A 19,508-nucleotide genomic window follows, 5' to 3' on the forward strand; every position below is an offset into this window, starting at 1 on the left:
AATATATTACAATAGAATGTAATATTCCACATTATTACTGTTCTTACTGCATTTGATCAAATAAATGCAGCCTTGGTGAGAGACTTCTTTCAAAAAAACCTTCAAAAATCTTACTGGCCCCAAACCTTTTAACTGTCATGTAAATATGAAACAAAATGTCTTCACATTTTCATACATTTTAAATATGAAAATTTTATACTTGGAAAAACATGCAGAGATATTACTTAAAAAATGATTTGCATAGTGATTTTATCAAACCAAAAAATGCACACAATATCAAACTGAAAATTGTTTTTATTAATTATCCCACTCTCTGCTCCACAACACTGCTGTAAGATCTCAGTGCAAAGTAACAAACACATAATACTGAACAACACCAGCACACTAGGCAGACAACAGACCGTCAAACACGAGCACGTGTGATTATCTTGTGTGCCTGAGGCCTTCTTTTGAAATATAATTACATCGAAAGAAGAGCGCTTGGACAAAATCAGCATGATTACTGCATGACAGTTGATATGCGCAGACTCTGGTGTGGATAACTGTGTTTATGGCATATGGGTGTCTAATATGGATCTGACATTGATTCGCTTTCTCATAACAGAGTGAACACTGCTATGTGTGTGTGTGTGTGTGTGTGTGTGTGGTTCTGTAGTGTAGGTGTAAGGCAGTGCTGTTCGTTTCTGATCAGTTGCTTGTGCTGGAGAGGATATTAAATGACACTTTCATATAACAGTGTGCTTTTATTCTCTTCCGCCTTTGGCAGAAGTCTGGCTTCATTCTCAGGTGGAAGGAACTCAAGATGGTGTCGCCCCCAGATAGGTGTGGTCAGATGCTGCCAACGCTGAACAGAGAGAAACAGAGAATCACACAATATCCAATCACAGGCCAGAGACTCACACAACTTTGGGTGAGTTTGTGCACGCATTTGTGGATTTCGAAACATTTCTAGCATCAAGAAGTGCACACAAATCCACAGATAGGTGGACTCCACCCACCATCGACTCAAGCCAATCAGATAACAGCCACACTGTGCAATCATAGCACGTCCTTGCTACAACCAATCACATTTTGCTTTACAATCAGGGCAGTCTCGTCCTGAAATAACTTTATATATGGTCAAAAAAAATTGGTAGAACAAAAACATAGAGCGGAAAGCGTCAATAAGTAGCTGACTAATAAATATCTGGATTAAACCTCGTGATAAACATGCGAGTTTGTGTAATAGATGAAATTACTGTCACACAACAGCCAACAGCATTTCCCAGTTCTTCAGTCAAGCAGTTTTAATGATGGATATGAGCAGCTCCGTGGATCTAACAATCCATTAAGCATAATAAATAATACCTAAAACATTCATTAAATGTATTACAAAATGATTCCCGTTGTTTGTAGAGAATATACGTGGGTTCTTTTTAAATTTGTGACAGGTTGTTGCATTCCCAAAAGATCATATCATGCATTTAAAAGTGAAATAAGACTACATTGCCAAAAGTATTGGGACAGGGACACACCTCCAAATTATTAAATTCAGGTGATTAATTAATTCCAATCACTGCCATGGCCAGTTGTATAACATCAAGCACTAGGCATGCAGACGCTTCTACAAACATCTGTGGAAGAATGGGTCGCTCTCAGGAGCTCAGGGAACTCAAGCGTGGAACTGTGATAGGTTGCCACCTGTGCAATAAGTCCACTCGTGAAATTTCCTCACTACTAAATATTCCACTGTCAACTGTTAGTGGTGTTATAACAAAGTGGAAGCAACAGCATCTCAGCCAAGGAGTGGTAGGCCATGTAAAATCACAGAGCGGGGTCAGCGCATGCTGAGGCTCACAGTGCACAGAAGTCACCAACTTTCTGCAGAGTCAACAGCTTCAGACCTCCAAACTTCGTGTGGTCTTCAGATTATCTCAAGAACAGTGCGTAGAGCTTCATGGAATGTGTTTCCACGGCCGAGCCGCTGCATCCAAGCCTCACATCACCAAGTGCAATGCAGAGAGTCGGATGCAGTGGTGTAACGCCACCGCCACTGGACTCTAGAGCAGAGGAGACGTGTTCTCTGGAGTGATTAATCACGCCTCTCTGTCTGGCAATCCGATGGACGAGTCTGGGTTTGGCGTTTGCCAGGAGAACGGTACTTGCCTGACTGCATTGTGCCAAGTGTAAAGTTTGGTGGAGGGGGGATAACGGTGTGGGGTTGTTTTTCAGGTGTTGGGCTTGGCCCCTTAGTTCCAGTGAAAGGAACTCTTAATGCTTCTGCATACCAAGACATTTTGGACAATTTCATGCTCCCAACTTTGTGGAATCAGTTTGGGAATGTTCCTGTTCCAGCATGACTGCGCACCAGTGCACAAAGCAAGGTCCATAAAGACATGGATGAGCGAGTTTGGTGTGGAGGAACTTGACTGTCCTGCACAGAGTCCTGACCTCAACCCCATAGAACACCTTTGGGATGAATTAGAGCGGAGAATGGGAGCCAGGCCTTCTCGTCCAACATCAGTGCCTGACCTCACAAATGCGCTTCTAGAAGAATGGTCAAAAATTCCCATAACCTTGTGGAAAGCCTTCCCAGAAGAGTTGAAGCTGTTATAGCCACAAAGGGTGGGCCAACTCCATATTAAACCCTACGGATTAAAGTTCATGTGCATGTAAAGGCAGACGTCCCAAAACTTTTGGCAATATAGTGTATTTTGCAAGCAATATATATTTATTGGTTTTTGATTGTAAAAATTACTTACAGGATCCAAAATAAATGCAAAGATGTATTTTTCAGCTTTGCTAAATTTTAATTTGCATTATCCACTCACAAAACCCCAACTGTAATGATGCTGAGGCTGGTACCGTTGCATCACTGATGGTCATTTGGGCTCATATTCATATTATATACATGGTATTATGTCCTATATTTGTGCAAGTAGCGTAAGCGTGGAGTACATCAGAAGTAGAACGGGTCCGTTTAATGCAGATGACTTGTCATGTCGCGTCCAGTGACATTATAACGCGCTCTTATTTGCTTTTGATATTCTTCAAAATATCTTCTTTTGTGTTCAGCAGAAGAAAGAAACTCATACAGGTTTGGAACAACTTGAGGGTGAGAAAATTATAACTGAAATTTCATTTTTGGGTGAACTATCCCTTTAAGCTCCAACAACCTTTTGGAAACGAGGTGTGTTAACCACAGCACTTCAGCTCAATTTGAACAAAGCGCCTATACAATAGTTGCAAAAGGGTTGCAAAATGAATATGTTTCCGCCCTGAGTGTAAAGCAAAACGTGATTGGTTGTAGCGAGAATGTGCTAAGATTGGTCAGCACAATGTGGCTGTTATCTGATTGGCTTGGGTAGTCGGTGGGTGGAGTCCACCTGTCTGTGGATTTGTGTGCATCTTGAAGCTAGAAATGTTTCAAAATCCACAAACGCGTACAGTGATCAACAAATGCAGAGGAAGCCATCCACAAATGCACAGGAAGTGATCCACAATTGAATGCCAGGCAAAGTTGTGTTTGTGACATAAAAGCATATTTCTGGATACTTTTTTGATTTGCAAATCTCATTTTATTTATTTGTGAATTTGATCCATTTTTGTGAAACTCCTGTATATATTTGTGGATCTCATTTTATTTGTTAGTGAATTTGTTAAATATTTGTGAATGTCTTTACATTCATTTGTGGCTCAGAATCTATTTATCTGGAAATATGCAACAAATATAACCCCCTACTGAGTAGCTTTTTTCCATGGCAAGCAAAGTAGCAAAACACACACACACACACACACACACATCACAGTCCTACCTCCATGAGAGAGCCTTTGCAGTGCAGCAGTTTGTAGAGGACGGTGAGAGGAATGCAAAGCATGGATGAGAGAGCGAGAAACCAGCCCAGCACCTCACCCCACCACGGGTACACATACACGGCGTTATACACTAATCGCTTGTAGTTGACCACATGAAAAAAGAAAACACCCTGCGAAACACAGACACAAACCCCTTTAATACCCTCGGAAGAATGTGAAACCCAGCGTTGATGCATATTGCACGTAAAACCCACCATACACACTACCGGCGTGATGTAAGACCAGCACCACTTCATATATGGCAGAGGACGATAGCCGATCATACAGGCCACGTCGTCCATGAAGCGATCGGCACCTGCAGGGAGAGTCAGAGAACGAGAGTGAGGGGTTTCTGGGTTCACACAAGGACTCTGTATGTGCATCTCTGCATGCTCACCATGATTTCCCAAGTACATGTTCCTGAATCAATATCCCTGTTGGCATGTGATAACCCTCCTATGAATCAGAGGTTCCCAACACTTTTTTTTGTCACCCGAAGCCCTTAGATGTGAAATATTCACTTGAAGTATCTGAGATTTAAATTTTTTATATTTCAATAATTTAACAACACATTTGCATGTTCACGGCAGGGTTATAACAAAACTAAAACCATTGGTTCACGGTTCTCTGATGTCGGTTAATGGTCACATGACATGCATGTAAACTACTAAAATATTTTAGTTTTGTAGTAAGTATTTTATTATGTTTGATTTTTATTTTTTATTTAAAAGTGTAAAAAAAATATATTTAGAGAGACAATAGCCGCTTTCCGACCGGAGGAACCTTTTCACAGTTCCTACAACTATTGGCTAAAGTACCCGGATGTCGGCGTGTTCGCACTGCAGGAACTAGGAACGATTTTAGTTCTAGGAACTCCATTTGGAGGAACTAATTTAGGTCCTACTTCAGAGTAGGGTCTAAACCAGCACTATAGGAACTACCCGTGACGTTAGTGACGCTGATGACCGAACGCACGCGGAACACCAGCACCTGCCATTTTTAAAACAGCTAGAATGTAAACACACAGATTATAGCCTATATATTTACTCCATAAACTAACTATACAAACATTGAAAACAGTGATAGATGGGTCTCTAAACCTTTATGCTGAAGAGAAAATCCAACGCAACTTTGAGGGGACCAAGTCAAACATGATTATGTTTATCTGCCCAGCTAGCAACACTGGACATCAACCACACGGCATAGGCTAATAACCTTTTTTTCATATACTGTCTACTTTCTATAACAGTTCTATCTAATAAGATATTAAACTACGGAAGCCCTGAACCGCAACGTAAAAAAAAAAAAAGTATGTAAAAAAAAAAAATGTATGTAAAAAAAAAAAAAGTATGTGTAAAAAAAAAAAAATTGTATGTAAAAAAAGAAAAAAGTATGTGTAAAAAAAAAAAAAAAATTATGTAAAAAAAAATAAATAAAAGCTATCATTTCGAGATTAAAGTCGAAATGTTTCGAGATTAAAGTCGAAATGTTTCGAGATTAAAGTCGAAATGTTTCGAGAATAAAGTCTTCTGTAGAAGTTGTGTGTGTGTGCTTGCCGTTATTTCACATTGCCGCACAGGCATTCATGCGTGTGCGTGCGTGTGTGTGTGTGTGTGTGTGTGTAAATACATGCGCTTGTGAAGTCGAACTGCCGTCTATAATAGACACTGTACGTTCTGGATACATTTTAAGTGCATCATTCTGTATCCAATCATTTGGCCGGATCCCGTGATTTCCTCAAATATGATAACCACTGGTGGTTGAGGAAAGATTCCCTGAAATGATTGTAAAGCGCTTTTAAGTGTAGGCCTACAGTATATGAAAGCGCTAAATGCCTCATTCATGCATTCATTCATTCATTCATAAAGCTGGATATCTTGATCCAGTCTGACAGTATATTTTATAAAGTCCTATAGCCTAATGTCATGTTGGTAGACCTGTAGAATATCCCTTTGTTGAAAGCCCAGATAAAAGTAAAAAGCTATTATTTTGTGTAGATCCAGTTTACACACACACACGCACGCACACGCATGAATGCCTGTGCGGCAATGTGAAATAACGGCAAGCACACACACAACTTCTACGGAAGACTTTATTCTCGAAACATTTCGACTTTAATCTCGAAACATTTCGACTTTAATCTCGAAACATTTCGACTTTAATCTCGAAACATTTCGACTTTAATCTCGAAACATTTCGACTTTAATCTCAAAACATTTCGACTTTAATCTCGAAAGATTTCGACTTTAATCTCGAAAGATTTCGACTTTAATCTCGAAATGATAGCTTTTTTTTTTTTTTTTACATATATTTTTTTTTTTTTACATACTTTTTTTTTTTTACAGATTATTATTATTTTTTTTTACGTTGCGGTTCAGGGCTTCCGTATTAAACAGTACTGTTAGACAGATCGCTGACTAATAAACACAGAGAATGCGAGCATTGTTTGCTCTGGCGTTCTCAGCGCCGCCAAAATAAAGGTACGTCGCGCCGTCAAAATAAAAGTCGCCATGCCTGCGTCACTCCCTTACCCCTCCTACCAGTTCCTATGGCCACTTGGCCAGTGCGAACGCAAACAGCAAAACTGAGTTTGGGGGAGAGTAGTTCTTAGAACTGTTTAGAAGTGGACAGTTCCTAGAACTAAGTTCCTGTAACTACTTGGTCGGAAAGCGGCTATAGAGAAAGAGCGGGAGAGAGACCCTTTTTGTTTATTTCAGTGTTACATTTGATTTAGTTAATTTTTTTAATTTCATCAACTCACGAACCCCTGTTTGGGAAACCCTGCTATAAACCAATCAGGTTTGAGGCGTCTCTGCTGTGCACCAATGAGGCTTCCTAACTAGTTAAACCAAGCAAGACTTCCTCAGTCAACTGAGGATTTAAATTTTTTAATAAAATTTTTAAATCCACCGGTTGGGTTTGTCCATATTTGACCCAAACATGGGATGAAACAACCCAGCATTTTATAGAGTGTAGTACAACCTTGATTGGCTGGTTCAGGTGTGTTTAATTGGGGTTGGTGCTAAACTTTGCAGGACAGTGTCCCTCCAAGAGCACGACTGGACACCCCTGAGCTAGACCATCATAAACCAGTCTGGACCAGCATGGAAATTCCAACTATGTCTTTTCAGTAGAGTTGAATTTTTGTAAGGATTATGTTTGTTAGCAATGTTGTTGCAGGACCAACAAAGTATGTTGATCCAGAAACACGTCTTGCTCTGCAAAAACTACAGATTTTTTTTTACCATACACCCAGGCCACCACCACACACTCCCAGAAGGCTTGCCAAAGCAGAGTAATCCCACTCGCTGAGTAATAGTCAAACAGCTGGAACACATACATCCCTCCCTGTACAGAGAGAAAATGTTACCAAAAATACATCCAGGACACACAATGTGGTGATATGAACTCTACTGAAGCATCACATACTTCACTATGGGCCTCAGACGTACCTCGGTCACCATGGAAAGATCGATAGTAAAGCAGGTAAAGCAGCATATTGCAACAACAACTTCCCGACGCAGAGAGCCTATGAATGTCTTCGGGGGCAGCATGTCCATTATTCCGGTTATAAAGCCTTCAACACCAACAAACTGATAGAGAAAACAGAAAAATGAGTCTATTTTAAAAGGAAGCTAATGATCTAACCAAGAAATATGTGGGCAACAAGGACAGCTGAATGTGTCTAACCTCATTAAACATTGTTGCTAGTCTAAGAGCTCTAAGGCTAATCTGAGGCTTTGTGTGAACAATAAGGGGCCGTTCACTCAGGATGTGTTCTTGCATTCCTGTGCTATTCTTTGATGGTTGCTTTATGTACACATGCGTCACAGTGACAGAGATTAAATGGCTGGAGGTTGGCGGGTTGCTGTACAGTAGTGTTGGTTGCTAGTATGCAACTGTAGTGTGCTTCAAATCTTAAAAATATTTCATGATTAACATGCAGTGTCTGAAAACACAGTTTGCACTTAAGTATGTTCTTTTAAATATATTATGTAATCAGAACTTATTTTAAAAGTGAGCAAAAGTGTACTTCTTTTTCACAAGGGTAAAGCTGCTTTGCTGAACTTCAAATTAAAAACAGATAAAAAAAATTATATTCTGTTTGATTCTACCGCCTTGTGGTTTTTGAGTACAAGAATGAGCCACTTTAAGGGATAGTTCATCCAAACATTTAAATTCTGTCATCAAGTTTCTCACCCTCAAGTTGTTCCAAAACTGTATGAGTTTCTTTGTTCTGTTGAACACAAAATAAGATATTTTGAAGAATGTTGGCTACCAAACAGTTGTTGGACCCCATTGACTGAAGTCAATGGGGACCATCAACTGTTTGGTTACCAACATATGTTCAGCAGGAGAAAGAAACTCATACAGGTTTGGAACAACTTGAGGGTGAGAAAACTGAATAAAAATGTTCAATTGAACTATCGTCGTAGAAGAAGTTCCAGATATGGTTCAGACAAAGACATTTTTGTGTAATTTGATGTCTTAGAGCTTTTCAGATAACTTTCTTGAGGTTTTTCAGAACATTCTTTATTAAATGGATTGTAATTTAATCAGCTTGAGCGTACTAAAATGTATAGCAGGATTTGTCATAAATAAGTGGGTGGGGCCTCACCTGACTGTCCAATCCCAACACCAGAAGCATGAGAAAGAACAGTACCGCCCACAGCGGCGCTAAAGGCATGAGCGACACTGCTTTTGGATAGGCAATAAACGCTAAACCAGGACCTGAGGGAAAAGAAGATCCATATGTTGATGTATCACGGGTATTTGCATGGTATTTGCATGTATCCAAAGTTTATTCAGGCACAATGGTACAACCATAGTACCAAGTCTAAAAGCCTATTGTAATAGTGTTTCATGTAATCTAGGAGAATGAAGGACCAGAGAGTGTGATGAGGACAAACGCATATCTCACCACTTTCTGCCACATTACTGATGTCAACGCCTTGTTCGGCCGCCATGAATCCCAGAACTGAGAAAACAACAAACCCTGCAAAGAAGCTTGTGCCGCTGTTTATAAGAGCCAGAATGAAAGCATCCCTAAATTGAGAGAAATCACCATGGGATTAGCATGTAGCAGGACACGCAACGCACAGGGTTAAACTGGCAGGATTCTGAACTCATGCAACCTCTGATCTCTGCTCTGATCACATGCATGCAAACATACACGCACTACTGTCCCACAGGGATACTGCGGGCTTATGAAGCCATAAAGAAAAAAACACTCAAACGTTTTTTTTTTGGCAGGGAGGCCTTTGTGTCATTACTGTGTTTATATACAGACAAAGGAACAATAAACTATTCTCTGTACAACACAATACATACAACATAAAATCAATTGAATTGCTTCACTGTGGAATTTTTTCTGTTTTCAATAATGTAATGTTATATAATATACTAGCAAAATTCAGATAAATTTCATAATCTTATATTTACAAAAACATATTAGACTCATTTATTTACACTCTTGATGTCCATCAATACAATATGCAGACCAATCGAAATCCACATAAATCTACTCTTATACAGTATAATGATCACAAAGTTAAGATATAGCATTATGGAAAAATCCTTGCATGTGTGTGTGTGTGTGTGTGTGTGATATTCTGCTTACTGGTAGCAGTTGTTGTTGAATCGGTTGTAGCTCCCAAGGGCTGTCAGGGCCCCCAGACCGATCGCATAAGAAAAGAAGATCTGTGTGGCGGCGTCAATCCATACCTGCCATCATAATTGTCACGACAACAAGAATTATATAACCATGTCACTAGGCTCTAGTTATTGCTTTAAACATTCAGTATATGGGTAAATCTTTGTTTACAGCTGAAAAATATTTCTAAAAATACCTTTGAGATTTGAGTTCATTTAACAGCATTTCGCATTTACATTTCAATCACCTTCAGAGCTTAATTCTGTTTCAAAAAAGTAACTATTTGCTACTCTTGAATGAACAAGCACATTTTATGTGACCAGTAAGACTTTTTTATATATATATTTTTAGCATTTTTAGCTAGGTTATTATCAGGGCTTGACATTGACATCAACTTTTTTGCTCATCAGCCACTGTGGCTAGTGTTTTATCAAAGTTACTAACTACTCAGCATTTTCACTGGCCACAATTTTGACATCGATACTATGGGGGAAACTGACACATATAGATATTTTTAATATTATTTCATAATTTGCAGCAGGTATATGAGGCTGCTGTCACTTTAAGACCTGATGCATGGATCTATTACACTGTTACTGTTCACTTAAAACAACTGACTGTATTTACATGAATACTCGCCAAGACTGGCATTTTGACTTTATTTTGTGTGTATTTGACAGTTTATAAGCACAATAAGCTGTAAAAATAACTCAATTTAGTACTGAGAGGCGGCAGTTTGGGTGTGAGCACAAAATCAGCGGGAATGAGTAAAATTATGCGCAATACTGGAATAAAATGAGTACTGGAAGCGTTTCAGATATTTCAGTATCAATATGTATCGAAAAATCTATATTTTTGACAACACTACATTGCACTTAGTTTATTTCAGATGCCTTTGAAACTACAATTGAAAAATGTATATATATTATATATAAAATTCAACCCGCCTAGTGGCTAGTACTGCTGAAATCCACCCGTGTATTCATGTAAAGCCCTGGTTATTATACTTAACTAAAACTAAAAACCAAAACCATAAAAAACATTGTTTGTTACTTGACATAAAACATTAACTGAAATAAAAATAAAATGGTCACATTTTAGATTAGGGTTCAATTCTCACTATTAACTATGACTTTTGCCTCTAAACTCCTATTACTTCTCATTAATAGTTAGTAAGGTAGTTGTTAAGTTTAGGTATTGGGTGGATTAAGGGATGTAATATATGGTCATACAGAATAATGCATTACTATGTGCTTTATAAGTACTAATACACGGCCAATATCCTAGTAATATGCATGCTAATAAGAAACGAATTAATAGTGAGAATTGGACCAATAAACTAAAGCGTTAACCAAAATATGAATAAAACTTATAACAGTATTTCAATGATACTAAAATAACACTGATTGACAGGCATTGATCTTGATTCACAATTTATATGGGCCAAAACAAGTCTTTAAAAACCCCATCTCTATACTGACTTGATAACATTTAATTGTATCTATGAAATGTGGAATTGCCTGGATATACTTGCCATAGAATCAGGCACACATAAAAACTAAACCCGTGCAGACAGCCTCTCACCTGTGCCTCGGAGAGTTTGCTCCAGTTTGGTTTCAGGTAGTAAATAATGCCATTAAGAGCTCCTGGCAGTGTGATTCCATTAACAAACAAGACCACCAGGACCAGATATGGGAACACAGCTGTGAAATATACAATCTGCACACACACATACAGACACATTACTACACCTCACTCTCATTTTCCCACCTAAAGGTAAAACCCCTGTATACCTCCTGAAAAATCATCACAGGCTCATGTTTATCATCACAGTACCTTTTCTCGGACAGTCGAGCACAGGAAGAAAAACACAGCACGCAAACATATCCGCTGGGAGAGCTAATAATCGGCTTACACGCGGACAGCGCTCTGGCCTCTGATCTAATTTCTCATGTTCGCAACAAACATTCATAATGGTTCGACTAATGTGTGTGTGTACAGTAAGTGTACGTAAGGGATAATGTACAGTCAGCCAATCATTACCACAAAATAAACCCTAGCAGGGTGAACAGGACCTCGACCCGAATCAGATAATGACCATCTGACTGTACATTATCCCACTTATAACACATCTAGTTACCAAATAGATGCATGAAATATTGATTAGAGTACTTGTAGATTAGCTAAAACTTCCAATAAGATTGGCCATTACAACATACAAAACAAGCAGCAAGACAAATGCTGCAACAATAGTAAAATACTTATTTGTATATTTGTATATTATATTTATATACATTACCATTCAAAACTTTACGTTTTTTTACATGTTTCTTATGCTCACCAAGGCTGTATTTATTTAATCAAAAATACAGTAAAAACAGTGATACTGTGAAATATTATTATAATTTAAAAATGTAATTTATTCCTGTGATTAAAGCTGAATTTTCAGCATCATTACTCCAGTCTTCTCAATGAAAATGTTTATTATTATTATCAATGTTTGATTGCATTTTTTTCCACTTTTTTAGAAATCTTTTATAACATTATAAATGTCACTTTTGATCAATTTAATGCATCCTTGCAGAATAAAAGTTTTTTTTTTCTTATAAATGTCACTTTTGATCAATTTAATGCATCCTTGCAGAATAAAAGTATTTTTTTTCTTTCAAAAAATATAAAATGAAGTCTTACTGACCCCAAACTTTTGAACTGTAGTGTATATATAGACTGTCTAATTTTTTGTAGACATGTTAACATTCAGTTCCTTGTTCTTGAGTTCCGTGTTTTTGTTTCCTTGACTTATCTGGTGACTCTTAAGCTTCTAGCCATCATCTTTCACAAACATATAAAGTATTTGTACCTTTCCGGCGGATTTAATCCCCTTCCAGATGCAGAAGTAGACGATGACCCACGTAGCAAGTAGGCACAAGACCAAGTAACCGCTGATGTTACCCACTTCATCCAAACCACCAGACAGACGCAGTACTTTACGCCTGATCAAGAAAGAAACACAACTACTTTAACCTGGCTTTTCCAAAAATTAAGCAAAAAAGGTTTGAGAGACCATGTTATATTGTAAATGTTATCACAGCTAAAGAGCGCACAGCCATTGATAATATAGCAAAGCCTTGTTGCATCTGCAAATGGTTAATACACAACATAAAAAAATATATTTATCTTGTTTTTATTGAAAATGCATTCAAATTCTGTCATATATTTAAAAATGAGTATCTCTATTATTATGCAAATTAAGTGCAGTGATATATACAGTAGGTGAACAGGTGTTTTGCATCATTACTTTTACAGTATCTGTTTAATCACTACAGCTGGAATGCTGTATTGACCAATCAGTATCCAGGATCAGTTTGTTTTTTATAATGCAGATTTAGTCGTCATCATTTACTCAACCTGTATGACTTTCTTCCTTCTGCTGAACGCAAAAGAAGATATTTTGAAGAATGTCGGTAATTAAACAGTTGATGGTCGCCATTGACTTCCATAGTACTTTTTTTTCCTCTCCATACTATGGAAGTCAGTGGCGACCATAACCTGTTTGGTTACCGACATTCTTCAAAATATCTTCTTTTATGTTCAGCAGAAGAAAGAAAGTCAAACAAATTGAGGGTGAGTAAATGGTGACAGAATTGTCATTTTTGTGTGAACTATAGCTTTAACAGCTCATCTGATGGCACAGCACTCTGACAAATGTCTCATCAAATCTGTGCCAGGGCAAAATCAGATTTGAAAGCATTTAAAAGACACTTACTCCCAGAACTCCATAACAGACGATCTCAAACCCGCGGGCTCCAGGCAGCTGGCACTGTGGTTGAGGGAGGAGACGTTAAGAGGGGAAGGGGACAGTGACTGATTGAAACACACCCGGCTGAAGTTGGTGGTACAGTTGACGGTGTTCCACTCATGTCCACACGTGGCCCACGGCAGAGGAGAAGTGAAGGAGTGAGCCAGAAAGTACAGGCCCCATACCAGAACCATGATGTAGTAGGTGTTGCAGAAGAACACAATCACCATTGATGCCAGACCAAGACCTAGAGGAAAAGAAAGACATTCCCCCTGCTCCAATACATGCTGTGTCTCATGCTGGACAATAATAAAACCCAGACAGATCAATATTCGGTTTTACCATAAAAAATTCAAGACAATTGCTGGCAGGACCAGAAATGGATCTCTTTGTGGCTGTTGTAAAAGTTGGGGTGCGCGTACAAATACATCTGGCTATTAATAATACTCCACCTTTAAAAAGAGGCGCGATGTTCCATGTGGCGACCCCACCCTGTTTCATGAACTGACCCAGAGCGATCTCCAGGAAGAACACTGGAATACCCCCAAAAAACACCATCAGAATGTAGGGGATCAGAAACACACCTGCAACACACATGAAATGAACAAAATATATGTGACCCTGGACCGCAAAACCAGTCACATGGGTCAATTTGATGAAATTGAGATTTATACATGAAAGCTGAATAAATAAGCTTTCCATTGATGTATGGTTTGTTAGAATAGGACAATATTTGGCCGAGATACAACTATTTGAAAATCTGGATTCTGAGGGCGCAAAAAAATCGAAACATTGAGAAAATCTCCTTTAAAGTTGTCCATTTGTGTTCGCGATTGTGCTGCATTCACTCACAAAAATAAATATTTTATATATTTACGGAAGGAAATTTACTAAATATCTTCATGGAACATGATCTTTACTTAATATCCTAATGATTTTTGGCATAAAAGAAAAAACGATAATTTTGACCCATACAATGTATTGTTGGCTATTGCCACAAATATACCCGTGCGACTTAAGACTGGTTTTGTGATCCAGGGTCACATATCAGGAAAAAAGTTTCATCTAAATGACACAGTAAGGGCACGACTACCCTCTATAATATATAAAAGAGTACTTATTGCAGAAAAATACACTTCAAAAGACTATACTTCAGTGTGAAATTAATGTAATGTTTTCAGACACTTCACGACACTCCACTCTGACGTCAGTCGAACCCAGGAGCGCACCAGAAGTGCTAGTGTGAAAGCACCCTAAGAATGTGTTCACACTTGGCAGGTTTTGTTCGATTAAAATGAACCCTGGTGCGACTGCTCTGTTAGTGCGGTTCATTTGAACAAGTGTGAACGCTGCCATCTGAACCCTGGTGTGCATCGAACGAGGGGATCGAGACCGCTGAAAAGATGAGTTTCCAATGATATATAAACGCAACACGGACCAAATACATATAAACAATCCAAAAACAGGACATGATGTCACAAGATGTGACCCTAAATGTTATTTTTTTGGTCCGGACCACAGTGTGAACACAGCCTTAAAGTTCGGTTCTCTTGGTTCTTTTGATCTGGACTAAAAAAGAAAGTTACACAGTTAGGTCTGGTTCACTTCGCATTCAATTTTTTTTAAAACTTAACCTAAAGATACAATACACAAAAATAAACGGCTTTTAGGACATACATTTTGCGACCCGAACATCCAATGGGCAACACCACGACTATGATGAGAAGGAACAGGTATGCTTGAGCATTATGTTCGTTTTTAGGGTCGCATCTTGTGACATCACGTTCTCTTTTTGGTTCATTAAGATGTCTTTGGTCCATGTTGCGTTCATATTTCTGTCCTACATATGAACCAATGTTCATTTAGAAGCAGACCGCATGTTTGATGCGCACCAGGGTTCAGATGGCAGCGTTCACACTTGAATGATCCGCACTAACAAAGCAATCACACTAGAGTCCGTTTTAATCAAACCAAACCTGCCGAGTGTGAACACACTGTTACACTTTATTTAAAGGCACAATATGTAACTTTTTTGCTTTAAAAATAGCAAAAATCACTATATCTATGTTTTTTTGTTGTTGTTGTGTACTTACATTATCCCGACTGTTTCCAACAACTTTCAAACCAGGAGAAATTTGTAATTTAATTCGAAGACACCGTTTCTTTATTTCCGTTTTGTCGCCGACAATGGCGTCATATCCGCGTTCTCCCTGGTTTCTGCTCGTACTGCCATAGCAACCAGAGCCCTCTGATAGTAACCAAGGCGACAGACGCGGACAACTGTGTAGTTTGCAATGTCTATCTGCACGCTGTTGTTGTTTCGTTCAAACATTATGGACCATGGCAAGCAGACTTTGGATAAAAAAGGAGAACTAAAACGAGGATCAATATCAGCGCTGTGTTTTCGAGATGCCGAGAGCTCCACATCCGAGACTTCGACCGCTTCTACATGTACTTTATTAAACAGGTGAGCACATTTACATAAAACTAATCAATGTTATATAGTTCAACAATGATAAAATGTTAGAATATGATCTGTATGTTATTCTAATGTTGATCTAGCTTACTGCTAGTCTCATACAGACAAACTAACACATACATTTCAACACATTCAAATCCAGTTTAGTGTGATAGTGTAATGTTAGACCAAGTGAAACAGCGCTGCGTTACCTCACAAGTTTAATTTGTCTAATAAACTGACCTGTGAGTAGTAATTCTGCACTTGCGTGTAGTTCGGTAGAATGAAATGTCCTTATTCCTTTTATATGCGCGGGACTCGCGTCGCGTGTGGAGCTGATAGCTGTCTCTTAGCAATCCCGACCTGCTTCATATCATGATAAAAGCATCGATGTATTCACTCATCCATAAACATTATTAGATCGGTCGGCTTGACGTTGACGACAAGATCCATAATTCTTAGCAAATGTTGCGTCATCAAACTACGCCTTTGTTATTGTAAGAGGTTAGCGACCCCTAGCGGCGAAAAATTCCATACTGTACGTTTAAGGTGACACTGTTACAGTGTAATTACACACATCAGTACTAATTAACATGACTTAACATTATGTACTTACTATAGGGTTCATGTTAGGGTTTGGTTTAGGGTTAGATGCTTGTAATAATTAGAGTTGTCAAAAAAGTACCGACTTCGGTACCAAGCGGGTACTGAATTTTTTTTAACTTTGAGTGTTGAGTGGAATCGTAAACACCTCTGATTGGCCATTGTGTTCACACGCTCATCGGATATGTCTGTGATATATAACGCACTGGAGTGTTTATAGGCACACGAAAGTGATTGAAAGTGATTTAAAAAGCGGGAGCGGGAGTGTTTGAAAGCACAAGCAGGACTGGTCCGCTGATAGACGCCTGCTCCCGTTTGTATCTGTGCAAGTGCTTTGTGAAGAGCATCACTGATGTGTATTTACAACATGTTTTTGAAGCGCTGATCATTGTAGCCAATCACAGACATATCCGATGAGCGCATGAACACAATAGCCAATCAGAGGTGTTTACGATTCCGCTCGGCAGCGCTCATAGAGTCACGTTTTTAAAAATGTCAGTATGAAGTATTAAGTTCAGTATTCAGTATTAATATTAAGGTGTAACTAGACCTGTAGTAATGTGCAACTACTACACCTTATAAAAATAAAGTGTGTAGAAACACTGCCATGACAGTGTACTCTCTTTAAAGGAATAGTTCACTTAAAAATGAAAATTCTGTCATCATTTACTCACCCTCAAGTTGTTTCAAACCTGTATGAATTTCTGTCTTCTGCTGAACACAAAAGAAGATATTTTGAAGAATGTCGGTAACCAAACAGTTGAGGGACCCCAGTAAATGATGACAGAATTTATCTATTCCTTTAAGTACACTTCCTTTTATTTCATTAACATTATATTATCTGAAAGGTTTTTTTTTTTTTTTTTAAGTACACTTTAAGTGCACATTAAATACAATTAAGCGGACTTCTTTTTTACAAGGGTTAACAATGTCTGTAGCTTAGTTCTTAAAAAGATAGTTCACCCAAAAATGAAAATTCTGTCATCATTTACTCAATGTCATTCTATTCCAAACCTGTATGACTTTCTTTCATCTGTGGAACACATAAGAAGATATTATTATTCCAAACAACACTAAGACCCCATTAACTTTCACTTTGTAGACAAAAAATAAACGTTGTCCCGGTTTTGTGTTCAGGTTTAGAATGACATGAAATGTTTAGTATATGATGACAAAATGTACATTTTTGGCTGTACTTTCCCTTTAAGTAAACTTTTAAAATGTGTATGTAATAGAGCGAGAGAGAGAGAGAGAGAGAGAGAGAGAGAGAAAGATATGTTATGTCTCCCTCGCAAATCATGTTGTTTACTAACAGATAAAGAATCTGTTTAGTATCAACTCCATATACACAACTGACACTGTTCTTGAGATGGCCTTATGACACTGGCTTGTTAACATGCTTCAGCTGGCACGAACAAACAGAAAGTGAAGGGGAAACAAAAAAGCTGATAACTCGAAGCAGCGTAGGCTACATCACCACCTTCATACGTCAGAAGATCTGCGCAGACGGTTAATGTTACAAGAGAGGGAGAGGAGAACAAAGAACAGAGTGCCACTTCTTCAACCTTAGATAAACTCAGGCCATTAGTACATTAGACAGCCATTGTCCTTCCTCTTTCTTCCTGTCTGTCAGGCCCACGTTTATTTTTCTCAGCGCTCTGACCTTCTGACTTATCTCTGCCGGCAGATACTTCATTACATTTCAGATATTTGTCTATTAGTCTTAGGAGTGTGTATGACAGAACAACAGAAGGTTTTATGATGTTTCCTTTTCTTTCTTTTTTTTTACTCCGGGTCTCTGACTGATCATTAATAATAAAGTGCAGCGATGAAAATCTAAAGTTTTCAATGTGGTCTCAAGACTTTTAGACCCAACTGTTAGATATGATTACATGTGTGAGTATCTCACCTCCTCCGTTCTTATAACAGAGGTAAGGAAACCTCCAGACGTTTCCAAGGCCAACGGCAAATCCAACACAGGACATGATGAAGTCCATTTGTCTGCTCCATGTTTGTCGTTCTGGATGCCCCAGTTCTGTGGAGGGGTCGCCTGTATCCGCCAAACCCACGCAGACACTGGGCTCAGTCACCTCTGTATTAGACCCCTCAGTCTCTGACACCAAAGGACGGGCGACTTCTGCCTCCTCCTGAGATTCATCCTCACACGTGCTTCCATCATCTGAGGGAGAGATGAACATGATTTTGTCAATGTTCGACCTTCTTTTGCTTTAATGACAGCAGAATTTGTGCTGATATGAAGTCTATATATATAGATATAATATACAGTATATATAAATTGAATGCAAGTGCACCCATACAGCATGAGGGTTTGATTGTTTGCTGTGCTCCTATGACATCAGTGGCAGTTTTATGCATGTCAGAGATGCAGTTGAATCCAGATTGGAGCGGATTGAAGTGTTGACTGTGTGTTTGAGAGAGAGCACGTGTAAGGAAGAAAGTGAAAGAGAGACACTTGATACAGGTAAAAACATGAAGAGACCACCATATCCGGATCCTTTTCAGACACATCAATAGTAACGTTACTGCTAATGGAAAGATGCATCACACCACACACCATTCTGATTCCTTTCGATATCAGTTTTTAGATAATATTTGATGTCAAAACCAAAGCCCTTAAAATGCATTATTATTATCAAACAAACATAAAGTCATTCTTACTGGAGAAATGCTCTTCTGGCGACATAGCCTACCGCGCGCTGGACAGCAGGAGCGTCGCGCGCCCGAGAATCGACTAATAATAACCGTTATTAACGTTTTTATTTATTAATTTATTTTCAATTCGCGTTGTTCAGTGCTTTTCCGTGGGGGTGCTGTCTGGTTGTTTAAATAAATTGATCTTCAGCAGAAGGTTGATGAGATTGAGCTCCAAATTACAGTAATTGACGTGCGTCGCAGGCAGACGAGGAATAAGAGGGTCTCAAAAGCAGTCGACAAAGCACTTGAAGGTCAGCCTGAAGAATCGCATGGATGTCGGTTAAACGAGAATGATAGTAAGTCTTAGGGAATCTCCCGGTTTGGTAAAGTAATATAACGGGAAAGCAGGTGTTATGCTGGCGCCCGTCTCGTTGGATTTTACACTGCTCTAGGCGTCAGCGCTCAGCTCGCAGCGTCCCGGCTGTAACGCTCGACGCGGCGCTGTG

General features: G+C 38.8%; 1 protein-coding gene across 2 annotated transcripts; it reads right to left on the reverse strand.

The window, feature by feature from the left end:
- Positions 1-276: 276 nt before the first annotated feature.
- Positions 277-19,490, reverse strand: LOC311301988 (sodium- and chloride-dependent creatine transporter 1). Of its 2 annotated transcripts, XM_084427473.1 has the most exons (15): positions 19,027-19,487; positions 18,666-18,769; positions 18,257-18,526; positions 13,739-13,870; positions 13,254-13,533; positions 12,348-12,480; positions 11,072-11,206; positions 9,455-9,558; positions 8,756-8,880; positions 8,453-8,565; positions 7,287-7,427; positions 7,080-7,182; positions 4,050-4,150; positions 3,795-3,965; positions 277-844 (listed from the first exon to the last, which is right to left on the reverse strand). In XM_084427473.1, exons 2-15 carry the CDS (start codon positions 18,721-18,723, stop codon positions 713-715), a joined length of 1,998 nt encoding a protein of 665 aa, XP_084283599.1. In that variant the 5' UTR covers positions 18,724-18,769; positions 19,027-19,487; the 3' UTR covers positions 277-712. The 2 variants fall into 2 exon arrangements, with proteins under 2 accessions (XP_084283599.1, XP_084283600.1); XM_084427474.1 differs by lacking the exon at positions 18,666-18,769 and having other exon boundaries at positions 19,027-19,490.
- Positions 19,491-19,508: the final 18 nt, after the last annotated feature.

This window comes from Rutilus rutilus, assembly GCF_951802725.1.
Source record: "Rutilus rutilus genome assembly, chromosome: 13".
Classification (NCBI taxonomy): Eukaryota; Metazoa; Chordata; class Actinopteri; order Cypriniformes; family Leuciscidae; genus Rutilus; species Rutilus rutilus.